The 27,218-nt window shown below is 34.4% G+C and overlaps 1 protein-coding gene across 1 annotated transcript; it reads left to right on the top strand.

Moving 5' to 3' along the window:
* Positions 1 to 6,600: 6,600 nt before the first annotated feature.
* Positions 6,601 to 18,514, top strand: Smp_207040 (putative annexin; the record flags this gene model as incomplete). The annotated part of the gene is made up of 6 exons (XM_018796594.1): positions 6,601 to 7,161; positions 8,419 to 8,800; positions 12,641 to 12,827; positions 13,607 to 13,737; positions 15,434 to 15,615; positions 18,446 to 18,514. The coding sequence occupies exons 1-6, from the start codon at positions 6,607 to 6,609 to the stop codon at positions 18,512 to 18,514; spliced, it is 1,506 nt and encodes a 501-aa protein (XP_018651721.1). The 5' UTR covers positions 6,601 to 6,606.
* Positions 18,515 to 27,218: the final 8,704 nt, after the last annotated feature.

Raw genomic sequence — 27,218 nt, forward strand, 5'->3', positions numbered from 1 at the left:
GCGACACATCCATCATTGTCTTCAGTGAGTTACTATCTCACAATAGACCTGGTTAAACTCCACTGGTCACTGCTTTTCACTAGAACTCCAAGAAATACCTCTTGAAACCAGTCACTAGTGAGCATATGTTGATTTATATTAGAAAATGATGAATGTATATATGTTAATTCAGTTCAGGTCATAGTGTAAATAACACCATTGGGATTCAGTGACATATAACTGAAAAAGTTTGAAGTCAAACACAATTCTTATCCTGTATTCCAATACTAATCATAATGTAAATATACTACAAGTATATGTATGTATGTACATTTGTATTACCCATTTGGATTACCCATTCAGTAATTTATACAATTTTGACAGATAATTTATTCAGTAGTAAATAAATAGATTATTATAATATGGTTTATAATGTGTCCCATAATCAATACAGGAATTAGGGGATAATAAAACTGATAACACTATGTGTGAATGGAGCAAAACAGTGTTGATGGCGAAATAGATATACTAAAGAACACAATACGAAGTAATGGCTATCCAGATAATTTCGTTAAAAAATACCTAGTAGAAAATATTAATAAAAAAAAGAAGAAATTTGACTCAGTGAGTTAAAAAAACCCTATATCTGAGACTGGACTTTAAAGAGGATATAGTGGGTGATATTCTAACACGTCAACTGAAAATATCTGTTGAAAGGACGTTTCACGCCGCCAAGCCACATATAATTTTCTCAAATAAACCAGTACTTACACAACTAATCAAGGATAGGTTATCGAAGATGGTATACCGATTCAACTGCTCCTGTGGAGCTAGTTACATAGTCTGTACGCAGAGGGTTTTATCCTTGCGTATTCGTGAACATTTACCAGCATGGGAAATGGAGTCACCAAATTCATTAACAGCACCATTCTTTTCTCACTTGGTAGATAGTGTACATCATATCAAAATAGAGGAAGCTTTCTCTGTTTTATATCAAGTTCCGAAAAATCTCCCTCATGGAGCTAGATTACGGTTACTCTACATAGCCGTAGCCATCTGGATCAACTCCAGAAAACCAAACTTATGTATCCAGAAAAGGTATGTCCAGCCTCTATGTTTACTTTGACCTACAACTGGATGACTGGATGCCTAAACTGAATATTATAAACCTCTCCCCCTTTTTTCACCTCTATCTTAATCTTCACATTCATCATTCCTAGTTCGTTTATCATAATTACCTTGATAACACTCCTCCTACTACGTATTATATTCACACAACAATCTTATTATTATTACTACTACTATTTATCATTATTATCTCGATCGACAAGATGAAATTCTCCTGCTATGCATTTTATTCATAAGACTTTTTTTCATTTTCATTTCGTTTATTTTACTATTATACTGAATGTGACTTGACACTTTACTTCAGCTTATTCTGACCTTTATTTTGAATGACCTTTCTAATTCACAAATAACACAATTTTGAAGTATACATGTCGTAACAGATGCAAACGTTCACCATTTTTAACATATAACATTGTCAAATTAATTAACACGTACCTCATTTTGGCCTTTGTAAAATATCACAATTCTTATGGACTTACAACTGTAGAGCCTGATAATAAAATTATTGAAAACAATTGTTCACTCAAATGTTCTTCAATTATGAATATTCTACGGGGACCTTTAAACTTGGTTATCGTTTAAAACTAAGTCTGTATAATCTTTAAAACAAATTTTAATAGTTGAAATCATGAGTCGATTGAAGCTATACCACCATGGAAAGCCTGGAAGCACTGAACAGCCGTGGACTAGCTTCAATTGATTCATGATCTCAAATATTAAAATTACTATAATATCCACAAAACCCCCTTCTGATAATAATCAACATATGCTCACTAGTGACTGGCTCCATGAGGTATTTCCTAGAGTTCTAGTGAGAAGTAGTAACCAGTGGAGTTCAACCAGGTCTGTTGAGAGAGATATTAACTAACTGAGGACATTGGTGAAATGGTTGCTCAACTTCGTGGATTGGTTGAAGTTAGACATTAACACCATCGAATACCGGCTCAGTGGTCTCTCGGTTAAGTGCTCTGGAGCGAGACTGGTAGGTCCTAGGTTCGAAACTCGTGAGGCGGGATCGTGGATGCGCACTGCTGAAGAGTCCCACAATAGGACAAAAGGGCCGCCCAGTGCTTCCAGGTTTTCTATGGTGATCTAGCTTCAATTGATTCATAATCTCAACTATTGAAATTACTATAATATCCACAAAACCCCTTCTGATATTGATAATTTATAGTTTGATAAAATTATCCTCGTTACCAGATAAATTAACACGTACATATTTGATTTATACTTTATTCGTTGACCTAGATCATTAATAGTTTAATGATAAGTTCAAACTATCATTTAGTGCATTTTTTTAAAAAAAAGCATGCAAAATACTGAGCATGATTATCAATTTTTGATGTATGAAATTGTGGACTGATGCATACTTAGTCAAAGAATGTATTTATTAATTTCATGTTCAGTCTAAAGGAGCTTGGACTAAATTACCCAAGGGATTACTACAAACATTGTCCAATATTATTGCTTACTTACACCTGTTACCCCTCGTGGAGGAGCATAGGCCGCACACCAGTATTCCCCATCTAACCTTGTCCTGGACAATCCTTTCCACTGCCTTCAAGATGTTATTCATCCTTTTCATATCGGCTTCTATTTCCCGGCGTAATGTGTCATTTGGCCTTCCTCTTTTCCGCTTCCCTTCTGGATTCCAAGTTAGGGATTGACTTGTAATGCACATTGGTGATTTCCTTAATGTATGTCCGATCCACTTCCAACGTCTTTCCCTAATTTCCTCTTCAGCTGGAAGCTGGTTTGTCCTCTCCCATAAAACGCTGTTGCTGATAGTATCCGACCAGTGAATGTTGAGTATTTCGCGTTGACAACTGTTCGTAAATACTTTTACCTTTTTGACGATGGATTATTACTATTCTGATTTTCTAAACAATTTTTAAGACTAAGTTAATTGTTGAATTCATGAGTCAATTGAAGCTAGAAAAACATGAAAAATCTGGAAGCACTAGACGGCCGTTTCATCCTAGTATGGGACTCCTCGCAGTGAGCATCCACGATCCTGCCCCGTGAGATTCGAACCCAAGACCTACCGGTCGCGCGCGCGAACGCTTAATCTCTAGACTACTGAGCTGGCCTGCATCTAATAGTCTTAATGTCCAACTTCAACTAATCCACGAAATTGAGCGACGCATCCACCATTGTCTTCAGTGAGTTACTATTTCACAACAGACCCGGTTGAACTCATGAGTTCGACTATTAAATTACTATAATATCCACAAAACACCTCTCTGATTATAATTTTAATACTATCATCCTTAAAATTCAATAGGAACTTTTCAAGTTAGCCTACCACCATCTTACTTATTAATTGTCCCTATTCATATCAGTCCTTAATTTATAACAAACGACCTGATATAATAATATATATTTGTGTTCAAGCATATAACAACTTATACCCATCTGATTATTTTGAAGTTGGTTTTATGCTACTTACTACAATTAAGTAGTGTTTTATCAAATAAGGATGATTACAAAATGGTTCTAACGGTTCGTTAAATCAATATGATGATTGAAGTTAGACATCAACACCGTTGGTAGCAGGCTCAGTGGTCCGGAGGTTAGTCGTACGCGCGCCAGTCAAGAAGTCTCGAATTTTAGTCCTTCGCGTGGGATTGTGAATGAGCACTGCTGAGGAGTCCCATATTATAATGGGACAGCCTACCAATGCTTACAGATCTTCAATGGTAGTCTAGCTTAGATTGACTGGTGACTTCAACTGTGAAAGCTTATAATTCATCAAATCGACTTTTGAACTGTACAACCATACTAGAATAGTTCTGTATTCATGGTACTGAAAGATATAAGAAAACTTAGTTAAATTTATTTGAAAGGTATCCCAATGTCGATCATAAAAGTTGTGAAGGTCATTTCGAATTTAGATAAGGCAATTGAACCAATCCTTATAAATCTATTTACTTCATTTTAACCAGTTAACTACTTACAAAAGTGACCTTAATGGAAAAAGGATTTTAATTACCGGTTCAATGCTAATGAGTCTCATTTTAATTGTATCTACTTCACGGATCAATTAGACGTTTTCTGACTGTTCTGTCTGGAACTTAAACGAACTGCAACAATTAAATGTAAGTTAAAATTGCATATCTTGTGGGATATATCCTGGGATGACTAATGAGGATTATCCAGGAATATTATCTGCAGGACATCCTGAATCATCACCGGGAGATTTTACAAATCAAAACACAAAAGGATATTCAGGTTGACAAATAGGAATTATATCGAATGAATTCCTTCGACAATCAGATAGAGATTTTAATAATACACTTTACGGTGAGTCTAATGGTTTTAATATACAGTAATATTTATATACATATTTAAATGTAATAGACCAATTAAGGTAGTTTGTGAGACAATGATAGTGAAATAAATTAAATAGCTGGGTAATAAATAGAACGAAGTAGAGATTAATAGTGTAATGACAAGTGTGCCAACAATGATGAGGATAACAAGGGTTTGAATCAAGGTTTCGAAATAGGAAGAAGCTCATGGTTTGGTAAGCAAATTCCGAATCGATTGGAGTCCATACGACACATAGAATCGATTTCTTTCAACCATCTATGACACCGAATTGCATCTTAAGAAGAATTAATTATAAAACCTTTTTCAAATAATTATATCTGTTGGTTATTGACAGTTATATTGAAACCCTAACCTACATAATCAATCACTGTGGTTAGATACTGATCGTATGAGAACATTGGTATCATTGCACGCAATTTATTGAAACTAAAATTTCGGAAACAAGGATCCATTGTCAATTTTTGTCTGTAATAACGGTTGTTATTTACGGATTAATAAGTAGGTATCACAAATCTGTTATTTTTGGTTTTTATTCTAAACATAGGTCTATGAGGAAGATATCTAGTTTCAAAAGACTTTATTAACGACAAAAAGTAAATCATTTTGTAATTCTCATTCAGTACAATCTGACCTCTACGCATCCAAACATGCACACCGATGTAACATTGAGATATTGTAATTCCAGACTTTCTGTAATGCGTTTATCAATGTTCACCTACAAACAATCAAGAAACATTCAAGAAACTAAATTCCTACTGAAGACTCAAAATCTTTCAAATATGACCGCACAGAGTTAGGTTTGGGGATATTTTAAGAGATGAGTCTCCTAAATCCTTTATACCAATAGAGGATACACTGACTGATGAGTGTAGGTTAGTCATGTGTCATGGGCTTTCTTATATTTTATTATGCAAGAATGACATCCTTAAAAACTGATGGACAACGTGCAAGATACGGCATCGATAATAGGTTGCAAAGATGGTGCAGTTAAAACTTCCACCGTTAAAATGATCAAAGGTAAGAAATTCAAAACTCATTAGTGGAATAACTCGTTTTATTAAAATTTGTAAAAAGAGATACAAGAATAATCAGTATAGGGCATTTGTCGACATTGTAGGATTTTCACATTTGAAGTCACGGACTGATCTTAGCTAGATCATTATTAAAAACCCGGACGTACTGGATTACCATTTCGTTTTAGTGTGGGACTCCTCAGTAGTGGGGATGGCACTACACTTCGCGTGGCAATCGAACTCAAGATCTCTATGTCTCTACTAGTGACCAGATTTAAGATGTAACTCCAAGAGTTCTTCTGTCTTCTCATGACCAGCCGAGTTCAATCCGTGTCAAGTATCTGACATTTATTCATCGTAGGCAATAAACGAAGGTTACACAATATCGTGAATTTTTTGAAGTTAGACATTGACACTTTCGGGTGCTGACTCAATGGTTTAAAAGTTGAACATTTGCGCACGAGATCTAGGGTCCCAAGTTTGATTCCCTGTTGGGGAATCGTAATTGCTCATTGCTATGGAGTCTAGTACTTGAGAAGAATGGCTATTCAGTATCTCTAGGTCTAGCTAAGATCAGTTCGTGATTTAGGTTTTAATAATCGGCATTAAAATTTATAAAATTATCTACTTCCTATTATGGAACGTTGTTTAAAGATATGACTACTCTTATCAATCTCAGCACATCTGTCACCATACCATAATTCTGTAATTTTCACTTTATATGAAAATTGATTTAAGATTTAGGTAATCTACACAAATCACCGACTAAATCATCTAAGTATATATATACATACATTAATAATCAAACACCCAAGTGATGATCATCGATTCATTTGTTAAAGATAAGACATCAGAGAAAACAGGTATTTAATCATGTAATAAACCTTTGAACTTTTTAAAAGGCTCCAAAAATGTTTCTATAATCACATTACTGAATGATGAATTCAACTAACATATGAAAAATGTATTTTGTTTCTGCTATGAAAATCTGTCGACATTGTGAAGGCCAACTTGGTCAACTTAACCAATCCTTTTACAGTTACATTTTCATTTCAGCCAGTTAACTCATCGCATAAGTGACCTTAACGAAAAAAATCAATCTATTATCAGTTTCGTGCATAACATTCTTACTCTAAGTATATCAACTCGACATATGGATTTGGATATCTCTTATCTCTCTGTAGACCTCTCAAATGAGACTCAACAACCTAATACAAATTATCTAGATAAACCTTCAATAGAACATGCTTGTTTATCGATAGGAAGCTCAATAAATTCGAACACAACTGAATATATGGATGGAAAAATAATAACTACGTCGTGTGAGTTCTCTGGACAATCAGACACAAATTCTAATATGACATCTACGAGTGTACCTAGCGTTTCTCCAAATGTTCCCTCTTGTACTAACAATATGTCCAGGACGCCATATTTACCAGGTACAGCCTCATTTAACATCGATTACAGGAATCAAATGCAAAGTCCTTATATTGCCGGAAATCCCTGTTCCAAAAATCCTCAGACAGATTATTTTTCATCTGTACCGTCCAGTAAATGCTCTTTTGGTTGCGACCCAGTGAACATAAATAGAGAACCCGTATACCCAATGTTTGATGATTTTCCTGTTCCTGTATCATGTCAGTTTAATGATCTTTTTGGAACTTCCAGAGTATTTGGATATGGTGAATCAGCTCCATACGAAGATATAGTATGTTGTTATATGTATAACTGATTTCGTCTAAATGACTTTTCAAGTCATTTTCGTTAATTATTCTGTGTTTTACATCAATTTCAAACTCCACATTCCCATAGATTTTGATTTATGGAAACTTATGTTCAATCAGTGAATTTTTTTATTCTATACGGGGGTTGAGAAATTATGAAAATATAAATTTCACTATGTGAGGTTTTTTAGGATAAAACTGAAAATCTACAAGGACTCACAATATCTCATCTCTAAATAAACAATTATTTAGAGTGACTCAGTAGATTTCGGTATTTATTTCAGTCTAATTGTGAACTTTTAATGAATCTAAATAGTTGAACTCATGAGTCCATGTAAGCCAGACCACCATTAAAACCTGGAAGCATTGGACAACTGTTTTGTCCTGATATAGAGACAGTTATTCACCTCATACAATAGATGAAGGGCTGCGCAAGACCATGGATCGATTGGTGTTAGACATTAACACCGTTGGCTGTCAGCTCAGTGGTCTAGAGTTTGAGCGTTTGTACTCGAGACCGAATGTCCTAGGTTTGAGTCCTGTGCATGGGATCATAGATGTGCGTTGCTGAGGAGTTCCATACTAGGATCAAACGGCATTGTCTTTGTTCTAAACCAATGGTGAGTCAAAGCAGCATTAGCAGTCTTGTGTCAACTCTTATTCCTCATTAGTCCTCTGTATAATAATAATAATTATTATTATTATTATTGTCGGAATGAGGGTTTGTGGAGATTGTAGTAATTTAATGGTTGACTTCATGAGTCGATCTGAGCTAGACCACCCTGGAAAAACTGGAAGCACCAAACGGTCGTTTCGTCCTGCTGAAAAGTCCCATACCTGGACGAAATGACCGTTCAGTGCTTCCAGTTTCTCCAGTATCGTCTAGCTTAAATCCACTCATGAATTCAATCACTAAACTATTATTATTATGAACAAGGTAAGAAAAATTAACGAATTTTGAGTTTGAAGAATGGTTGGTAAATATAAGGGTTATTTAATAATCTCAAGAATTTTTAAGTCCTTTAGCATGCAAAAGTTATTTTTCAAATTACACCACTGTACTATTTATACTCCTGTTTTCAATGAGCTTACATTATTCTGGGATCATTTCATCTGAAAACGTTGAGTAATACTTTAAGTAAACACGAATAATTTGATATATATCAACACTACTGCAGATTATTTGATTTAGGCAACCATACACTTTATTTATTTGTCAATATCCATTTACCTAATGTTAGATAACACCAACTGTTACAGTTGAACCCAATTTCTTTGTTGAACATGAATGCGAACGTCTGGGGAAACGTCTATGTAGAATTTCAGTAGATGAAAGGAAAGTTATCCAAGTAATGGGTCATCGACCTGTTGTTCAACGTGTAGCAATTCTACAAAAATATAGATCAATGTACGGAAAAAATTTACCTGCCAAATTTAATTCCAAATTAAATGGATGTTTTAAAGATTGTCTGATTGCGTTGTGCTATACACCAGCAGAATTCGATGCAATCGAACTACGTAGAGCAATGAGAGGACCTGATACTGATAAAGATACAATAATTGAAATTCTTTGTTCAAGGACAAATGAACATATCAGAAGAATCAAGAATGTTTATCCAAAATGTAAGTTATTAGTTTATAAAATCATCAAATACATTTTGTATTCATTCTCAAAATTGAGATTGTTATGAATTACTGAATATGGTCAGTAGTTGGAAGGAAGATTCACTGCGATTAATTTCGACTATTTGAAATTTCTGAGAACTTTAAGACAAACTGTTGTGTTAACTTCCAGTTTTTTTGGCTTTATGTATAATGAAAACTGGACATCATAAATCTGGTTAAACTGAGGAGTCATTCAGAATGCAAGGAATAACACAAACCTAGTTTTTACTACTTAACAATACATTGGTAGTTTGCAAAGCAAGCCTTCAAGAAAGGATGTTACACAGGGATTCTACTTCTTTTAGCCATCGTTGTCAACTTTAAGCTAATGCGTTAGAATTCAGTCGTCCACAGTTAAAAATAAAAGCTATGTTTATATTTCATATTTGAGGGTTACATTAGTTGAATAAGCAATAATCTTTAAAACAAAATGAAAATCTTTCAGTCCTAAAATGTACCTTTAATGTTATCCATCTTACCGTATGGGTTATGGTAGCCTTTGAAATATGGTTCTTATTACTTAGGACAAATATCATGACATTTACATTTGGAAAATCACTAGATGCTACTATTGTAAAGCTAAAGTTTTCTTTATGCAACTCCATGAGTTGACTTTGAAAATAATAATGATGTCTGTTATTAGAACACAGGATGTACATGTCACGTAGATATATATACATTTCAGTTTTCATGTTTACACTGTGATTGTAGTTAAGGACTTGTTTCAATATGAAAAGAAACAGTGAAATTCAAGGATATTCATCTAATGAGTTTCATGTAGGAAGAAGTGAACACCATAGATTACATCGTAGCGACAATTCATGTTTATTAAAAAAAAAAAAGAATCACTAACTGGAAGATTCATTCAGAAGGATTTAACAGATTGATCAATCATAAATCTTATTATCAACAATGAAAAATTATAATCCTTTGCTAATACTAAAATCTGGACATAATGACTTTTATCCAAAGTGGATATTAACACCTTTAATATTTGTAGAAAAATAAGTTGTTGCTAGGTGAAATTAAATGTTACAAATTTTAAAAATTCAATTTATCTACCTACTATCCGCATAGTTTTACATAATTTATATTTCAGAGGGTGTTTTATGGAGAGTTTAGTATTTTCATAGTTGAAATCATGAGTTATTTGAAGCTAGACCAGAATGGACGGCTATTTCGTCCTATTATGGGACTCCTCAGCAGTAAGCATCCAATTTATATTGCCAACTTCGTTTATTTTAAAATAAGGAGAAATCATCTTCAAACTATTCAGATCTTTACACAAATACAACTAAGTAACGATCTTATGTTTATTGATAAAGCCATTTTGTTATATCGTGTGAGTGCGTTCTTGCCCAGTTGTTATATATGAACGTGCTGATTCCCGCCAATGAAAGAGGAGTGAATTTATCGATCGGATCAATAATACACGGAAGCCGTATGAGCAGTCTTCAGCACTACTCCGTCGTGTTTTCTGCCTAGCCCAGCCAGTCAAGTCCCAAACACCAATAACAGTCTCTGCAATATGAATCATTATTCACAAACATACTGGGTTTATATACCAATCAAACAGACCAAATCGTACCATAAAATAGAAAATAACATTTGTACAAGATTTGGCCAAACGTGACTGTGAATAGGGGGAACGGTAATCAATAGACTGGGGATAACTCAAAAATGGTAAATTGTATAATAATAGTTCATAGGTCAAAATAAAGCTTATAATAAGAGGAACATGAATATGAATAGTTACGTTACTTAGCAATTATACAATAGGAAATATACATATCATATTGGTTAAAAAATAGTTCTCAAAGTTACCAATCATAATTCTCCTCGGGATATAACACTTTTTGAAATGAATCTCTTAAAGTTCTAAGATGGATAGATTTAATGCTTTGGAAGGAATTTATTGTGGTAAAACGGATTGCAACTACTTATTCCCCCATTCATAACTGATTATGATCACATTTCATTGAATATTACAGGTTATTTACTAATTAGTATCATATAGCTTTACAGATATAAAATATGCATTCATGATGTTTGACACTTGAATGTTTATTTGTTCTCTTTTGGTCAATATTCCCAATTCAACTCTATCCATTAGATACTAGTTGTATATAAATGTCTTTGCACAAAGCGTTAGATAAACAGTTTTTATAGGCATTTATTCATTCGTACTGTAGTGAACAAGAACACAAGTAAGGATAATCAAATGTATTTGAACATAAAATTACAGAACATCTTAGTAAAATCTGAGAACCATACAACAAATACTTCATTTACAAAATGTCAATCAATGGTCTAACACTTCATTGTTCTTTCATTTCCACACTAATCATTCTCCCATCTCGTTCTCTTTTCTTGGATCTTCTTAACCTTCTGTTGCGGAGCATTTGACTTTCGATGGATGATACATACTACTTATATCTATCGACATCAGTTGCACACATCACAGTACTTTTGGGATCATAGGGAAATATGTAACTTTAAGATTCTTATGATTTACACTGTGAATTTTTGAAAATCTGTGTATTTTATTTGCTTCGTGTTCTAAAATCACTTTCGTCTATTCGTCCACAAATTGAACAAAAGCTGATTATCTTACTGTTTAACGATTCATGATACTACAATTCTACTGAAAGTGAGTGAATTAAAGCAGGATTCAAATTTACAATTCCGTAGATAAGATTTCAATCTCCCAACTATCATTTTACTTTTCTACTTCAATTCTGAATTATACATGATTTGTTTAACTAGTTTATTGTTGATTGTGTTGGGGAGATCCAGAAAATTCCTCGAAAGAACCCGAAAAAAGGCTCTGAGAACGCTGAGAAAACCACAAATCCAATCAGAATTCAATAAAAGTTTTGCCAGAAACATTTAGAAAGTGAAAAATCACATGCCACGTTCCTGATTGGATGATTACCCGTAATGCTACTACGTTAAGTAGCGTTCCAGAATTTTCTGGGAGCTCAAGGCCGTCTGAAATGCTATAAATACCCTAGAATTTCTGTACATAAACGAGCCTTTGGAGTAAGGCGTTTCCTTCCATATTTCGCGCATCTCCTCTCGTGTTCAGGTTGCTGTGTAGATTTAGCATGAAGGTTACTAGAGAGCTTAGGAAATCGAGTCTAGCATTCGATTAGAAGATTTATCAAATTATTTAGGAAGATTATCATATAGTCATACTATTTTTGTTTACTTGATTAATCATTCATTAAAATAGTTACCATATATTGCAATAAAAGCATTGTTCAGTTTAAATGTACTTACCTGTTTAGAAATAGCTCTATTCATATTCTATCTATCTAGGTCGATATGAAAGAAGATTAGTATAGTATACTCTAAACAGCAGTATTCTTAGCTGATAGTTGGTGTATAATATTAGCTTAATTCTTATCACACTAAAACATTTGAAATACCATAGTTATTGGTCAGTTTGTTCAAACCTTTGCTCTAAATCAAATGTATGGATTGGTTTTGTAGGTTTATACCTTAAGATATTCAATGATTATTTAATCATAAGAAGATAATAGAAATGTAAATCGTTGGATATCACCTTAGTGGTATAAAGATGAAGAACTTGCCACGATGCCTGAAGACCATGAGTCTGATAACTGATACGATTATGAATGCATATTGCGGAGAAGTTTCACGCTTTAATGAAATAGCTGTTTGTTAAATACAGGCTTTCAATGCTTGTTTAGCTGATATCAGTCAATCATGTAAACGATAAACAATTTTTTTGGCTTTTTAACTAATAACCCAGTTTTTTTCGTTAAATTTTAGTATTCAATGGACGTGATTTAGAAGATGATGTCAACGATGATACTGAACATCTTTTTAAATCAATACATATAGCTTTACTAAGAGCGAATAGAGATGAATTTACATTTATAGATGGGAATCTTGTACAAAGAGATGTGGAAGAATTAATTAGAGCACTGAAACAAAATATTAGAATAGAGGAGTCAAAGTAAGTGTAATGTTTTTGTTATGTCGGGTTAAATATCAAACAAAAAAGAACTTTTGGAACGGTTCAATCTGAAGTTATTATTGATATTTTTACCGTACTGTTATCAAATACTTGAACTGTTGAATTCTTACTCTCTTCCATTTTTGTTTGACGCACTAACTATTGTTTTGTCTTTTACATTTACCCAACTTATTGTTAATTCATTACATACCTATTACTCAGCTCTCTCCCATTTGTGGTGTGGTTGTGCTCATATTCTAAATTTCTAATTCTGTTGATGCGTTGTGTTGTCACGATTTTGCTTTGTTTTACTGTATGAGTGATCCATAAATTCGAACTGTTTAGTTAGACTTTATCTATCTGCTGAGTTGTTTTTTATTGTGGCCACGCGTATATAGCCTCTGCAAGGGAAGTCCTACTCACTGCCTTCTCGTTGCATTAATGTTGTTTACGAAATTGAGAGGACGAAAAGCGAGTGTCCGGAGCTTCAACCGGGTTGGTGGACACGGAAGGTCCACCTAGGAACGTTGGAAAACCCTGATTCCAAACCAATGGTGCACATGGGCTCCAGTATCCTGAGGGAACAAATGACGTATGAATCAATCGAATAGAATAAAATTCAGTTCATATTTTATTAAATTGTTCCCAATATATTTCCTATATATATATCAGTCCTAAAATCGAACTCGAACTCTAGACACATTATTGATTAAATAAATAAATATGATCCTCTGATCAGTTTGAAGCATATCGTCTTTTTTAATATCTACACATATTAGATTCATTCCTATCTTGATTACACGATCCTATGGTCATTTACGAGCTGTATTCAATGAATATTCATCACTGAATAAATGTAATTTGGAAGAGGAAATGAGTGGACATGGACTCAATACTATACTATCTATTGGTAAGTAGTCATCACTATCATTTCATTGAACAGAATTGTGAGTTGATTAATTAGTATGATTTAATTTGAGATTAGTTGGTGAATAATATCTCACATATTTACTTACGCTTATTAATCCTCGTGGAGGAACAAAGGCCACTCTCCAGCATTCGCCATACAACTCTAACCTGGATAATCCTCTCCAGTTCATTCCAGTTGTAATACATACTTTTCACGTCTGCTCCCATTTCCTGACATAGTGTGTTCTTCGGCCTTCCTCTTTTTCGTTTCCGTTCACGTTCCAAAGTTAGCGCCTGCCTCATGATGAACTTCGGGGATTTCCGTAATGTGTCCCACGCATCACTTCCGTCGTACTTCCCTAATTTCCTCTTCGGTTCAATACTGGTTTGTTCTCTCCCGTAGCAGGCTGTTGCTCATGGTATCTGGTCAACAGACATTCAGTATCCAACGTAGACACTTGTTTACAAATAATTATACTCTTTTGATGATGGATGTGATAGTTCTCGAAATTTCATCTCCGTACAGTAGAAATGACTGTCTTGACGTTCGTAATGAAGATTCTCACTTTGATATTGGTTGACAGTTGTTACGAGTTCCATATGTTCTTCAATTGTAGGGATGTCATCCTTGCTTTGCCAATCCTCACCTTCACATTCGCATCAGTTCCTCCACATTCATCCATGATACTATCCACGTACATGAAAGATTCCATCTCTTCCAGAGTTTCTCTATCATGTGAGATTGGGTTGGTGTTCTCTGTGTTGTATTTGAGGATGTTGCTTTTTCCCTTGTATATGTTGAGGCCTGCCAAAACACAGGCATCTGCTACACTGGTTGTCTTCATCTGCATTTGTTAATGGGTATAGGACAGAATGAGCAGGCCACCTGGAAAGTCCACATCTTCTAATCGATTCTGAGCTGTCCATTGTATTCCGTGTTTCTTCTCAGATGTTAAGGTTTTCATATCAAGTTAAATTATACTTAGAATTAAACAACTTTAATCTCTACAATTACTAGTTACCATGCAATAAGAGATGTCATATTTGTATTGATCAAGTTCCACCAATCAACAAGATTCAATTCGGTCATTAGTCTAAACGAAATAACATTGTGGGTATCATATTTTTGACGTAAGATAGTTTTTGCAAATGTCTTACTTGTACCTAAGAAAATCAGAGAATAATAAGCCTGAAATTTCTTTATTCCGTTATTTAACCGTAACATAGAAATGAATGGTGAATTTTGAAGACCAAGGAATTATATTCAATTCATAATTAAGTCATAGTGTAGTGAAAAGAAAACAAGTGGAGACAATCAAATCTTAGTGAAATCTAAGAACTATACAACAAATACTTCATTTACAAAATGTCAATCAATGGTCTAACACTTCATTGTTCTTTCATTTCCACACTAATCATTCTCCGTTCTCATTTCTCTTTTCTTGGATCTTCTTAACCTTCTGTTGCCGAGCATTTGACTTTCAATTGATGATACATACTACTTATATCTATCGACATCAGTATCACACACCAAAATAGCTTTATGCTAATGTATTTCTACTTATTTATCACTTACTACATTGCTTGCTGCGAATTGTTTATTCTCATATTAAATAATTTAGTGAGCAAGTGATGAACACTTCTTTTTATCTTGTCCATTTACTTATGTATATTTCATTAATTCAAATTCATTTCAGTCCGTTGCATACAGAATAGACCAAGATATTTTGCTGAAAAATTAATTAAAGCCACAAAAAATACAGAAAAAGATTTAAAGACAATTATTCGGATTATTGTCACTCGTTGTGAAGTTGATATGGGACAAATTAAAGAAGAATTCCTTAATTTATATGGTAAATCATTAAAAGACTGTTTAAAAGTAAGTATGAATAATATTTAGGAAGTAATAATTTGTAATTATTATGGTCAATTTACTGAATCTTGAACATAGATACAATTGCGAATGTAGACTACTTTACGCTGAACTTACGATTAACTCTTAGAGTATATCTAATATCTCAATATATTCGGTGTGAACAATAATGCTCAATAACACTGAGTATTATCGATTCAATCAAAAGCTTCTCAAAAAATCTCCTACGTTCATATCTGAAGAATCATATATCACACTTGCAGTCTCACAGTCTATTGATTTACCAAAATTCAAAATGCTTCTGAAAACAATGACAATTCTCAATTAGTCCTCTTCTAGTTAAAACAACTTGTGTCAAGAGTCAGTCGTAGAATATCAGAACTATCTGGAACCATTTCTATGTGAAAACTGTTTGTCAATTTATAGTTTAAGCTGGCTTAACATTATTTCTCTTCCCACTTAGATTACAGATGTATTGTATGACTGCTCTAATTGATTCTCATTGAGTAGGAACATGGTATTTCAACCAAATATGAACATATTATACTGAGACAGATAGTTAAATTAACACACAAATTTATGTGAATATAACTGTGCATTACTTCCTTACCCTACATACTACTTTGTCTTTGTCTCATGTGATGTATACTGGACTATACGCTTGATAAGTCTTTCAAATGAAGTTATTTTATCCACATCGATTGTCAGAACAGAATGCTTTACCACTCCTTCACGTTATATTGCAAGTTATATTCCTACATAGATTTGTATTTTAATAGATTATGTGTAACGTTTGACAAGTCACTGTTGTGACAGTAGTTTCTCTAGCTGAAAAGGGAGAAATATCACACCCAATCGATCACACTTCAACTAGTTTAGATGTTTCAAAGTGACATCTAGTCGTATTTGCCAACAGAAGGAATATTTTACATCATGCTTTCCTGTTGCTTTGATACCGATTTCATGTACTATCCAACTCTTAAAACCAAGTTAGTAATTACGTTTTCATTCACACAATTCACTGATCGTCTGACAACTAAAATCGAAGCTTTTACAGTCATTAGTCTTACAAGAATAAATAAATTTAATCAATGTTGAGTAGAAATTGATAAACATGATCATGCAGTGCATCAGTAACCATCGATCAGACTGAACAGAATCACCGAACCAATCAGCATTAACATGATGGACTAGTATTTCAAGTTCAATTCATGAACTCATATCAACTGTTACGCCTCTGACAAGTGATCGTGAACACAATGTACTCCTCAAGTGCTTAAAACACTTGAGTGTGGTAAGTGTCTGTCATACCATCACTAATGAGAAATGGTGTAGTATGGACATGAAATACGTACTCGTCCTGATGCAAACTACGTCTGAGATGTAAACCAAAAAGAGTTGACTACTTTTGTTATAACGTGTGAGTTGCCAGTTGTTATATCGACCGCCTGCGTGCCCTCTTTGATATATGAACGCCCAATGATACACAAAATACGTATGATCAGTCTTGAGTACTACTCGGTCCTGCTATTAGCCTAGCCCAGCCAGTTAAGTCCAGAACACCAATAACAGCCCCGGCAATATGAATCATTATTCACAAGCATACTGCGTTTATAAACAAACCAAACAGACCACATCGTACCAAAAAAATAGAAAATAACATTTGTACAATAATTGGCCAATGTGGTTGTGAATAGGGGGAAAGTAATCAATAAACTGATTATAACTCAAGAATCGTATAATAATAGTTCAAAGGTCACAATAAAGCTAATGATAAGAGAAACACGAATATGAATAGTTTAGTTACGTAACAATTGTACAATAGGAAATAGGCATATTACATTGGTCCATAAATAGACCTCAGAGTTACCATTCATAATTCACCAGGGGATATAACAACTTTCTCATTTGTTCAAATTAAACTCTCAGTGAAACCATGTTATTAGTAGTGCACTGAATTGCATCAATCCTGTGATGTACGAATTCTAAAACAGAGAGAAATACACATATATACGATCTACAGTCCATTAAATTGAATTTTCAGTGAGTTTACACATAAACATTGTAAAGCAACGTTGAATCATCAATGTAGATTCATGGTGAATCTAGAAATGAATTGATTTGCTGCACACGAATGAGTAGAAATCAATTGAACCTCATTAAGTTCTTAAACGTGAGGAAACACTTGATGTACATAAGATTCATGACATTGTTACGTTGTAACTGAATAATCAAAGTAGTGTGCTGGTCAACAAGTGACACAGGAACTTCAAGGTTGTATTTCGTGTTGCTGAAATCTGATTATAACAACAAATTAAAGAGTTTCGACATATGTCGAGATTTAGTTATGAGAATATTAGACTATCCAGCATCCATGTATGGATGTGTGCGTGTATGTCTGATTTGGTGATAATATCAGATCACTTAGCTTTAAGAAAGTTGTAACGGAAATAAATCACTTAAACAATAACCTTCAAATTTAATACACCACTATTATTTCGACTGGATTGCCTTTCATCTAGGTAAATCCCGGTGTTAAATTGTAGTAAACTAGTCTGATTTATGTGAAGTCATGTCATATCCTACATTGACAATAATAATTGATGACATAATTTGTAATAATATTTTACAATATATTACTGGTGTATTGAAATCATTTATGAAGTGGTCAAATATGATCAGGGGAAATAATTTACTCAAATTTAATTTCTCAAATAACTTTCATTACAGTTTGATAATGGATTGATAATGGATATAATGTAAACGAAGAATCAAACCAGATAATCCAATCTATTAATCACATTTTATTGGGAGGTGAAGCACGTAATTGTCGTAGTATGTTATTGAAGCTTATCAGGGAATAATCTTCTTAAAAATTGCATTAATAATCATTTACTTACAGTGAGTAAATCCGCCAAACAATTACGAATTCATTATTTAAACGTCAACGACTTTCTTCTTTACAATATGTACTTGCTGATGTTTTAACTCACAATGAACAAAAGTATTTGCCTCGTCTAACAAACACCATATTAACAAATGAAAATATTGTTCACACTTACTTCCTATCTGCCCCCTCCTCTCTCTCCCTTTCTCTCTCTTTCACTCTCCTTCTCTCCCTCTCTCTCTTGCTCTGTCTTTACCCTCTACTCCATTTGTTTCATCTCCTACGAAGATGTAGTAATCAGATATATTTGCTTAACTGTTTTACCTAAATGAATAAAATGATTTGTTCTGAAATTGCTTTGGTAAAGTTTTCATTGAGAGTGAGTGAGTGGATTGAAGCAGGTTGAAAATTGGTGATAGATATTAGCTTATTCAACTGAATGACTATTAGGTTGTTCATCGAGAATTCCCTAATAAGGCAAATTGGTGATCAACTAAAGAGAGATACATTCAGCGTCACTTCATGACTTTGAAACACATCATGCAACAAATCAAACCGTGACTTCCTCGTGTTGCGTATTGACCAACTAGAATGAAATATGTATGTTTGAGAATACATTCTGTTTCCGACCTAGTAATAGACCTTCACTAATCTTGTGAAGACTACCTCGTTGAACGAATATATTTAACTGAACTTCAGTTTCCTTAACATTAATCTCCATCCTCTCAATAATTTTTCGTGCTGACTGACGAATTATGAATACGCTTATAAAATAGTTGAAACTATATTCCAGATCAGTTTGCTTGCTAAATGCTTGGAAGTGTATTATGCTATTTACTTTTTCTAGTCTGATTCCATTCACTGATAATTAAAGTGAAACATCAGTCAGTCTACACTGATTTGATGGTTGATATCAGTTTGGAGTGGACATTACTGACTAATTACCCAAATCTCATAATTATAATACGATCAGAATGATACGATCATTGTCATTAGTTCCCCTATTCGAAACGAGATGATCGAATACTCACATAGTAAGAGGTTAGTCTGTTAGAGGATTCAACAGAAATTCTAACACTATCTTGAATGTCAATTTTTTTATCATGGCTATTTTTTCATTAAGGTGCATCTTTATTCTTCGATTAATGAATGATCTATGTTGAACTTTAAATTAATTAGATTTAATTAATTAGATTTTCAAACTGGATAAATTCAAAGTACAACCTAGATGGGGATTTCTATAAATTACTTTTTTTTTCATTCACAAACAATGAATATAAATAGGATTCTTAAACTGTATTTCATTATTTAACTGCAGTTTCAGTTTGTTCGTGTGACTATAAAAGCATTGATACTTAACTGGATTACACTGCATCTTACATGAATATAGTACTTGAATGATTTGGTAACACTGTGTGAGCAAACTAGTATAGTTGTGAAATATACATCATTCAACTATAAGACATAGAAGACGAGACTTATTGGAACTATGTGTTACTTTAAAGGGGTGTGGTGAACAAAACACTAGTTGGGGACAATCGAATGTATTATCAGTACAAATTACAGACTATCTGACTAAATTCTGATAACCACATAGCAAACAGTTAATTTGCAAAATAACAAGCAATTGTCTTAATCTCCACTGTTCCTTCTGTAAATATCAATCCATCTTCTCTAATTTCACTGCTTATGTACTTTCCTACCGATTGAGCTTCATTTCAGTTCTTTCCTTATCGGTCTTCTGCCAAAATAGATTCTATGTCTGACCATCACCATATACTACTTATATGGATATAAGTAGACCACACCACAGGGGTATATTTCTAACAAACTGTTTACATATAAATATACTAAGACATTTATTTGGATCAGATAAATTGGAAGATGAAAGAAACAATTAAATCAATTGTCTCATGATATTATAGCCCGATTCAATCTACCCGTTAATACATATTTAGTATCAACTGTTAAGTTCAACTGAGAATTCTAACTAAATTATTGAGTCATGGGGAAAATTCTAAAATAAATCGAATGATTTGCTTACAAAACTATACTATCATTAATCATAACATAACTAATACATTTCACTAATCTCAACTTCTCATGTATTTAAGACACTTACGAGCATCAAGATATAATCAATGAGGAAATTTTTCGATAAACTAAGTAACAGTTAGTAGATGTATCGAACTCAATAATTTCAGGTAACAAGTCGCGTCTCAGAACATTACTTAGTGTGGCTCTTAAAGGGAAAGTGGTAAGCTTCCTATAGCTCAATACAGGACACTTGATCAACTCCGGCCACGTTGCTCCAAAGGAGTCTTCCTTATAAAGTAATCTATATGGTCAATAAGATTTGATCAAAGAGAGGTCGAATTGAAAACCTACGCACTGCTGAGGAGTTGGTAATCCACTAATTCAAGCCTGAACTTTGCGTGCAAAAGCGATACGTCTAGCCTCCCATCCTTCCTTAACCCTAATCCCTTTCTCCGGTATGTTTTAGTCTTGTTTTTTTTTATTATTATTATGTAATTTCAATCCATAATGAGTTATTATTATCTTCTTACATTTTTCATGATTATTATTCAGGTATCAAGACTTTTTTTTCATTTCTCATCGGTCAAGTGGAAAATTGTTTTTCATATTTCTGACCTGTAAATCTTTCTCATCCACTTTATTGTTCTCTAACCGCCTGATCATTAAGCAACTTTATTTTGATATTTGAAATCATGGGATAATAATATATAAACAGAGTTGTTTCTTTGCGATTTGTGCTCCAAATATAAAGCTGTTTTTAAAGTTTTGTTTTCTCTGACTCATATTACGATGTGGATTATGATTGCCAAAATGTTGTTGTGTGTCAGAAATCCATACTATCTGAGTCACAACTCTTTTTGTTCGTATTAGAAGAAACCGAAGTTGTTCATAAACAGGCCAGGTCAAACGGAAACCTCAATACTCTATCGTATTTACCAAGATTTTAACAACAGAGAGTTCAATTCCAAAACATACCTTTGTAAATCACACTAGATATTAGAAAAAACTAATGTCTTCTTTTCACATTTTGACGAAATTACTTAATTCGTTGCAAATCATTGCTAAGTTCAATCTAACAAGTCGAATTAAATAAAGCCTGGCATTTTCGCATCTTTAAAACCCAAAAAAAAGATAGTCGAAGTCGATTCGATTGTTTAAAAATTCTCCAAGTTACCTTATATCTATGAATAATATGCCGAAATCATAATATCGATAAGAGAACTCCTGAGTAGTCAAAGTTACGCGAAACTTTCGTGTGAATGTTCTAATCATAGTATATATAACGTACGTGATATGTAGTCACTAATTATTACAACGTAACGGGGCACCTGTAAATAGAAGAAGCACAGTTGAACAAATATAAACGAATATAAAGTAAAATTCTGATCATTTATTTAACAGTGAAGAGGTGTAATGCCAAATTGAAGAATTTGAGCAACTTATTGAGGTTAGCAACCTCATCCCTTAGAAAACAACCTTGATAAAAAAACACTAACCAGAATAAACAATTTAAACCATTTTAATTCTGCCTTGCAAGTTGAAGGAAGAATTACGACACTTCATGATGAATGCCGAGATTATTCGGAAGCCACGAAACCGATGCCGCTTCTAACAACCAGAACAACAAATACTACAGGTACACAGAACCGGATCGAGCACATTTGCATCAGTAAAAAATTCACAAGGACAATGAAAGACATGAGAACCAGGAGAGGAGCGGATATAGCTTCTGATAACCACCTGTTGGTCGCCGAGATGAAACTGAAGCTAAAGAAGCACTGAGCAATTGGAAAAACAGGATTACAAAAGTTTAATTCAGCCCTCCTTCGAGATACTGACAAACTCAACGAATTCCAGATAGTTCTCAACAACAGAATCCAAACCTTATAAGATATATTCAAAGAAGAGGAAATGACTATGGAGGACAACTGGGAAGGGATCAAACAAGCAATGACCTCAACGTATCAGGAGGTTCTGGGCTGCAAGAAGCATCACCATAAGGAATGGATCTCTATGGAAACCCTGGACAAGATTCAAGTAAGGAATAACAAAAATACAACAAATAACAACAGCCGAACAAGAACAGAGCGAGTCAAGGCAAACGATGAATACACAGAAGCAAATAAGCAAGTGAAGAAGAGCATTAGAGCCGAAAAGCAGAAATATGTGGAAGACCTAACAAGAACAACAGAAAAAACTGCAGGAGGAGGAAATATCAAACAACTATATGACACAAAGAAGAAACTGGTAGGGAAATATAGTAAACCAGAAAGATCGGTCAAGGACAAAGAAGGCAAGTGTTGTGTTTGTATGAACTAACGATTCCTTTGTGCTTGATGACTGATTGATTTCAAATCCCAGTTACAATACTTTCGTTCGTGCTCATCTAGTACTTCTTGATTAAATTGCGTTGTTTCTGGGATTACTAGTTTGTTCCATAATTCATATACTACTAATCATCACATTGGCGTCTCAATGGAGCCTGCGATAGAACAGTTGGACATTCATTCAAATTCTGAAGCTTTTAAGGATTATTTAGAAAGATTTGAGATATGAAGTATAACAAAGAAATATGTGAAGGGTGATAAAGCTGTGGCAAATTTTCTTACATTCATCGGTAAAGAAGCCTATAGTTTATTAAAAACTTTGGCATATCCAGAAAAGCCCATTTCAATTCCTTATGCAACTCTTAAGGAATTACTGTTAAATCATGTACGGTACATCAGTTTTGAATGTCGTGAGAGAGCGAAATTTCATAAGAATAACCGAAAGCTTAAGGAATTCATCCTTGAATTGTAAAGACAAGCTGCCAAATACAATTTTGGTGATCAATTTCATGTGCAGCTGAGTGATCGATTAATTGAAGGTATTAGCATACCGAACCTGGAAAAAGAGATGTTAGGAAGGCCGGACTATTCCTTTCAAGATGCTATAACTGTATGTATTAACTACGAAGCACTGAATGAACTTGATATCCAATCGATGAAAATTCCCAATACTTTGCTTAGTCGTCATGATGAAATACAATCTCAGGGTTGATCAAACTTGCATTAGTTTATTAGTGATTCCTATTCTCGTGGAAATATGAAAGGTGATTCAACAAGGGACTGCAAAGCAAACAACAAAGGTGAGAAAAGGTTTGGTAAATGCTTATCTTGTGGCAAATTTCATTCTCGTAATTCATGTACATTTCGTAATGCTAAATGTTTTAAATGTGGCAAGATAGGACACATTCAGTCAGTATGCAAAACTACTGTTCACTTTGCTTCAAGTATTATTAAGTCTTGTAACTTAGATCCCGATAATTCGGCTGTTCCTAGTGACCATTTATTTTTGTCCACCGTTTCGAAAGGTAATGTTCATATTCAAAAGCGATTATATACATCCTTTGGTTCATTTCACCACTTTATTGTGGACACAGGTAGTACAGAGTCCATTATTTCAGTCAAGAACTTAAAATATTTAGATCCCAAAGTTGTGGTAAGACTCACTGAGGTCCCAATACTGGGGATTACTGGACACAGACTGCCCATACGACGATGCTGTGAATTTCTAATAAGAGATGATAATTCTTCATACATACGTTATGAATTTTAAGTTAGCGAAACAGGACTGTGAATACTGGGCTTAAAAAACTTGAAAAGGCTTAAAATGAAGTTGTCTTTACTATTTTGCAGAGAAAATTCTGATGCTTTACTTAAAGATTTAATGGCTGCGCGTGCTAAGTGTAGTGGCGGTATGAAAATGCAGCTTATAAAATTTCAAGTACAGGGTGATCCAGTCTTTTTTAAAAGATGAATGATTCCTTATGGTCTTCGAGAAGCAGTACATAAGTCATTGAACGATTTGTGTGCGAAAGGCATAATTGAACTGATTCAGTATTCAGCATGGAGTACTCCTATTGTTACTCCATTGAAGTCGGATGGCAAGACCTCTAGAATATGTGGCGACTATAGAATAACATTGAACTCCCGTTTGTTGAAGCAAACATGCACGACGGTAGAGGCTGAAGATATTCTAAATCGACTTCATGGTTCTAAATTGTTCTCGAAAGTTGATTTGGAAGATCCTTATCTTCAAATCCCTTTAGATCAATCTTCATCTATTTTAACAACAATTAACACTTCTTTTGGTCTGTTCAAACACAACTTCCTTCCATTTGGTCTAAGTTGTTCTCCAACCATATTTCAGGAAGTTATGAATAAGGTAGTCAGTGATCTTAAAGGTGTTGAAGTTTATCAAGATGATCTCATCGTTCATGGTACTGACAAAGAAGTTCACAACCAGAGACTTATTGGTTTATTGGATAGTATAACTGAGAAGGATATTACTTTGAATCCACATAAGTTTTCATTCTGTGTTCCTAGTGTTGAATCGACTAGCTTCACTGACGAATGCCCCGTCTTCAAAAAATCTTAAAGAGCTATGTTCACAAATGGGTGCTCCTCAATACTATTCCCGTCTTATTCCTAATTTTTCTTGTCGTGCCAACTGTTTATTTTATATTTTGACATCCAATTCACTCAAATGGGTTGAGGAACAAGAGTCATGCTTACGAAGTCTGCGAAAGTTTCTTCAAAGTGATACTGTTCTTCAAACTTACTCACCCAGTGCACATTCTGTACTTATTACTGATGCATAACCTGTAGGTATTGGTGTAGTTTTGGAACAGAAACATAGACCAGTTATCTGTGATTCACACAAACTTACTGTTACTGAACAGTGTTATTCACAAACTCAGCGGGAAGCGTTGGCTGTGTTTTGGGCTGTTAAAAGACTTCATAAATATTTATTTGGAAAGAAATTCACCACTGTTACTGATCATGAAGTTTAAGGTTCATTTATCATCCTGAAAAATCTTTAGCACGTTCTCAGCCGCTATGATTTAAAGATAGAATATTGCTTTGAGTGCCTATGACTATACGGTTCAACACTGGAGTGCCAAACAAGTCCAACATGTTGACTATATTTCTCGACAATCATTACAAGATAGACCTGTTAATACTTCAGACTGTTTGTTAGTGCAACCTTTACCGGTGAGACGTCCAGATCTCACTAGAGAAACTCGTACATACTTTGGATGTATACTCAGTGCTATACGGAAAGGTTGGAATGCTAATCTGAAACGTAGATTTCCTGTCTATTATTAAAAGTGGGATGAGTTATCTACTACTCCTGATGGTATTTTGTGTCTGAATGATCGTGTTGTTATTCCTCCTTCATTACGTAAATCTGTACTTGAAGATCTTCATAATGGTGTTGAGAAAATGAAGTCCTTGACAAGGCTCACATGTTGGTGGCCAGAAATAAATGCAGATATATGTCGTATAGCAAACAATTGTGAAAAATGTCATATGTTGAAAAGTCAGCCTTCGAAGTGGACTCCATGGCCAATATTGTCTGAGGCCTGGCAGAGAGTTCATGTAGACTATTGTGGGCCATTTTTGGCAAATACTAGGCACTTTTAGTTATTAATTCCTTTATTAAGTCGCCTGAATTTTTTTCAAAACTTCACAAAATTCTGACTTCACAAACCAAGCATTAAGGAAGGCGTTTAGTCAAGAAAGGGTTCTCATGATGTTAGTGACTGATAATAGCTCTCATTTTGCTACGGATGCAGTCACTAGCTGGTTGAATGGTATAGGGTGCAGACATCTATTTACTGCTCCCAGGCACCCTTGTTCTAATGGTCAGGCAGAAAGTTTTGTCAGAACATTGAAAACTGCTATTGATTCTATTTCTGCTTCAACATTTAATGAACTGGAGAGGGGAGTAGATACATTCCTACTGCAATATAGAAATGCTAAACATTCTGTGACGAAAGAGACTCTATCAGGTTACTGAAAGGAAGAATTCTTCGTTTGAATATGAGGTGTTTGGAGTCTGCAGGAGTAACATATTATGTTGGGAATGATCTTTGACCCTCACGGTGAATACGATGAAGATGTGAGGGTGAGGATTGGCAAAGCAAGAGCAGCATATTTACAGCTGAAGAACATCTGGAACTCAAAACAATTGTCAACCAACACCAAATTCAGAATTTTCAATACAAATGTCAAAACAGTTCTACTGCATGGGGCGGAGACGTGGAGAACAACGAGAGCCATCATCCAGAAGAAACGGGTTTTTCTTAACGGTTGTCTACGCAAGATACTTCGGATCCGTTGACCAGACACTATCAGCAACATTCTACTGCGGGAGACAACAAACCAGATTTCAGCGGAGGAAGAAATCAGGAAGAAGCGCTGGAAGTGGATAGGACACACATTGAGGAAATCACCCAACTGCATCACAAGACAAGCCCTCACATGGAGTCCTGAAGGCCAAAGGAGAAGAGGATGACCAAAGAACACATAAGGCCGAGAAATTGAGACAGACATGAGAAAAATGAACAAAATTTGGATAGAACTGGAAAGGAAGGCCTGGTACGGAGTGGATTGGAGAATGCTGGTGGGCAACCTATGCTCCATTGAGAGTAACAGGCGTAAGTAAGTAAGTAAGATCTTTGACCAGCCACGGGGATTGCGGTGCGGAATGTCGGGAAATCTGTGGTGCGAATTCTAGATATCAATTACTTGAGTATGAACAACCGATATGTTGATTAAATACAATTCCAGGAACCAGGTGAGTCTGTTCCAATTTCGGTTGTTAATTTTAATACTTATGAGTACATTCTAGATAATGC

This window comes from Schistosoma mansoni, chromosome 4 (genome assembly GCF_000237925.1).
Source record: "Schistosoma mansoni strain Puerto Rico chromosome 4, complete genome".
Classification (NCBI taxonomy): domain Eukaryota; kingdom Metazoa; phylum Platyhelminthes; class Trematoda; order Strigeidida; family Schistosomatidae; genus Schistosoma; species Schistosoma mansoni.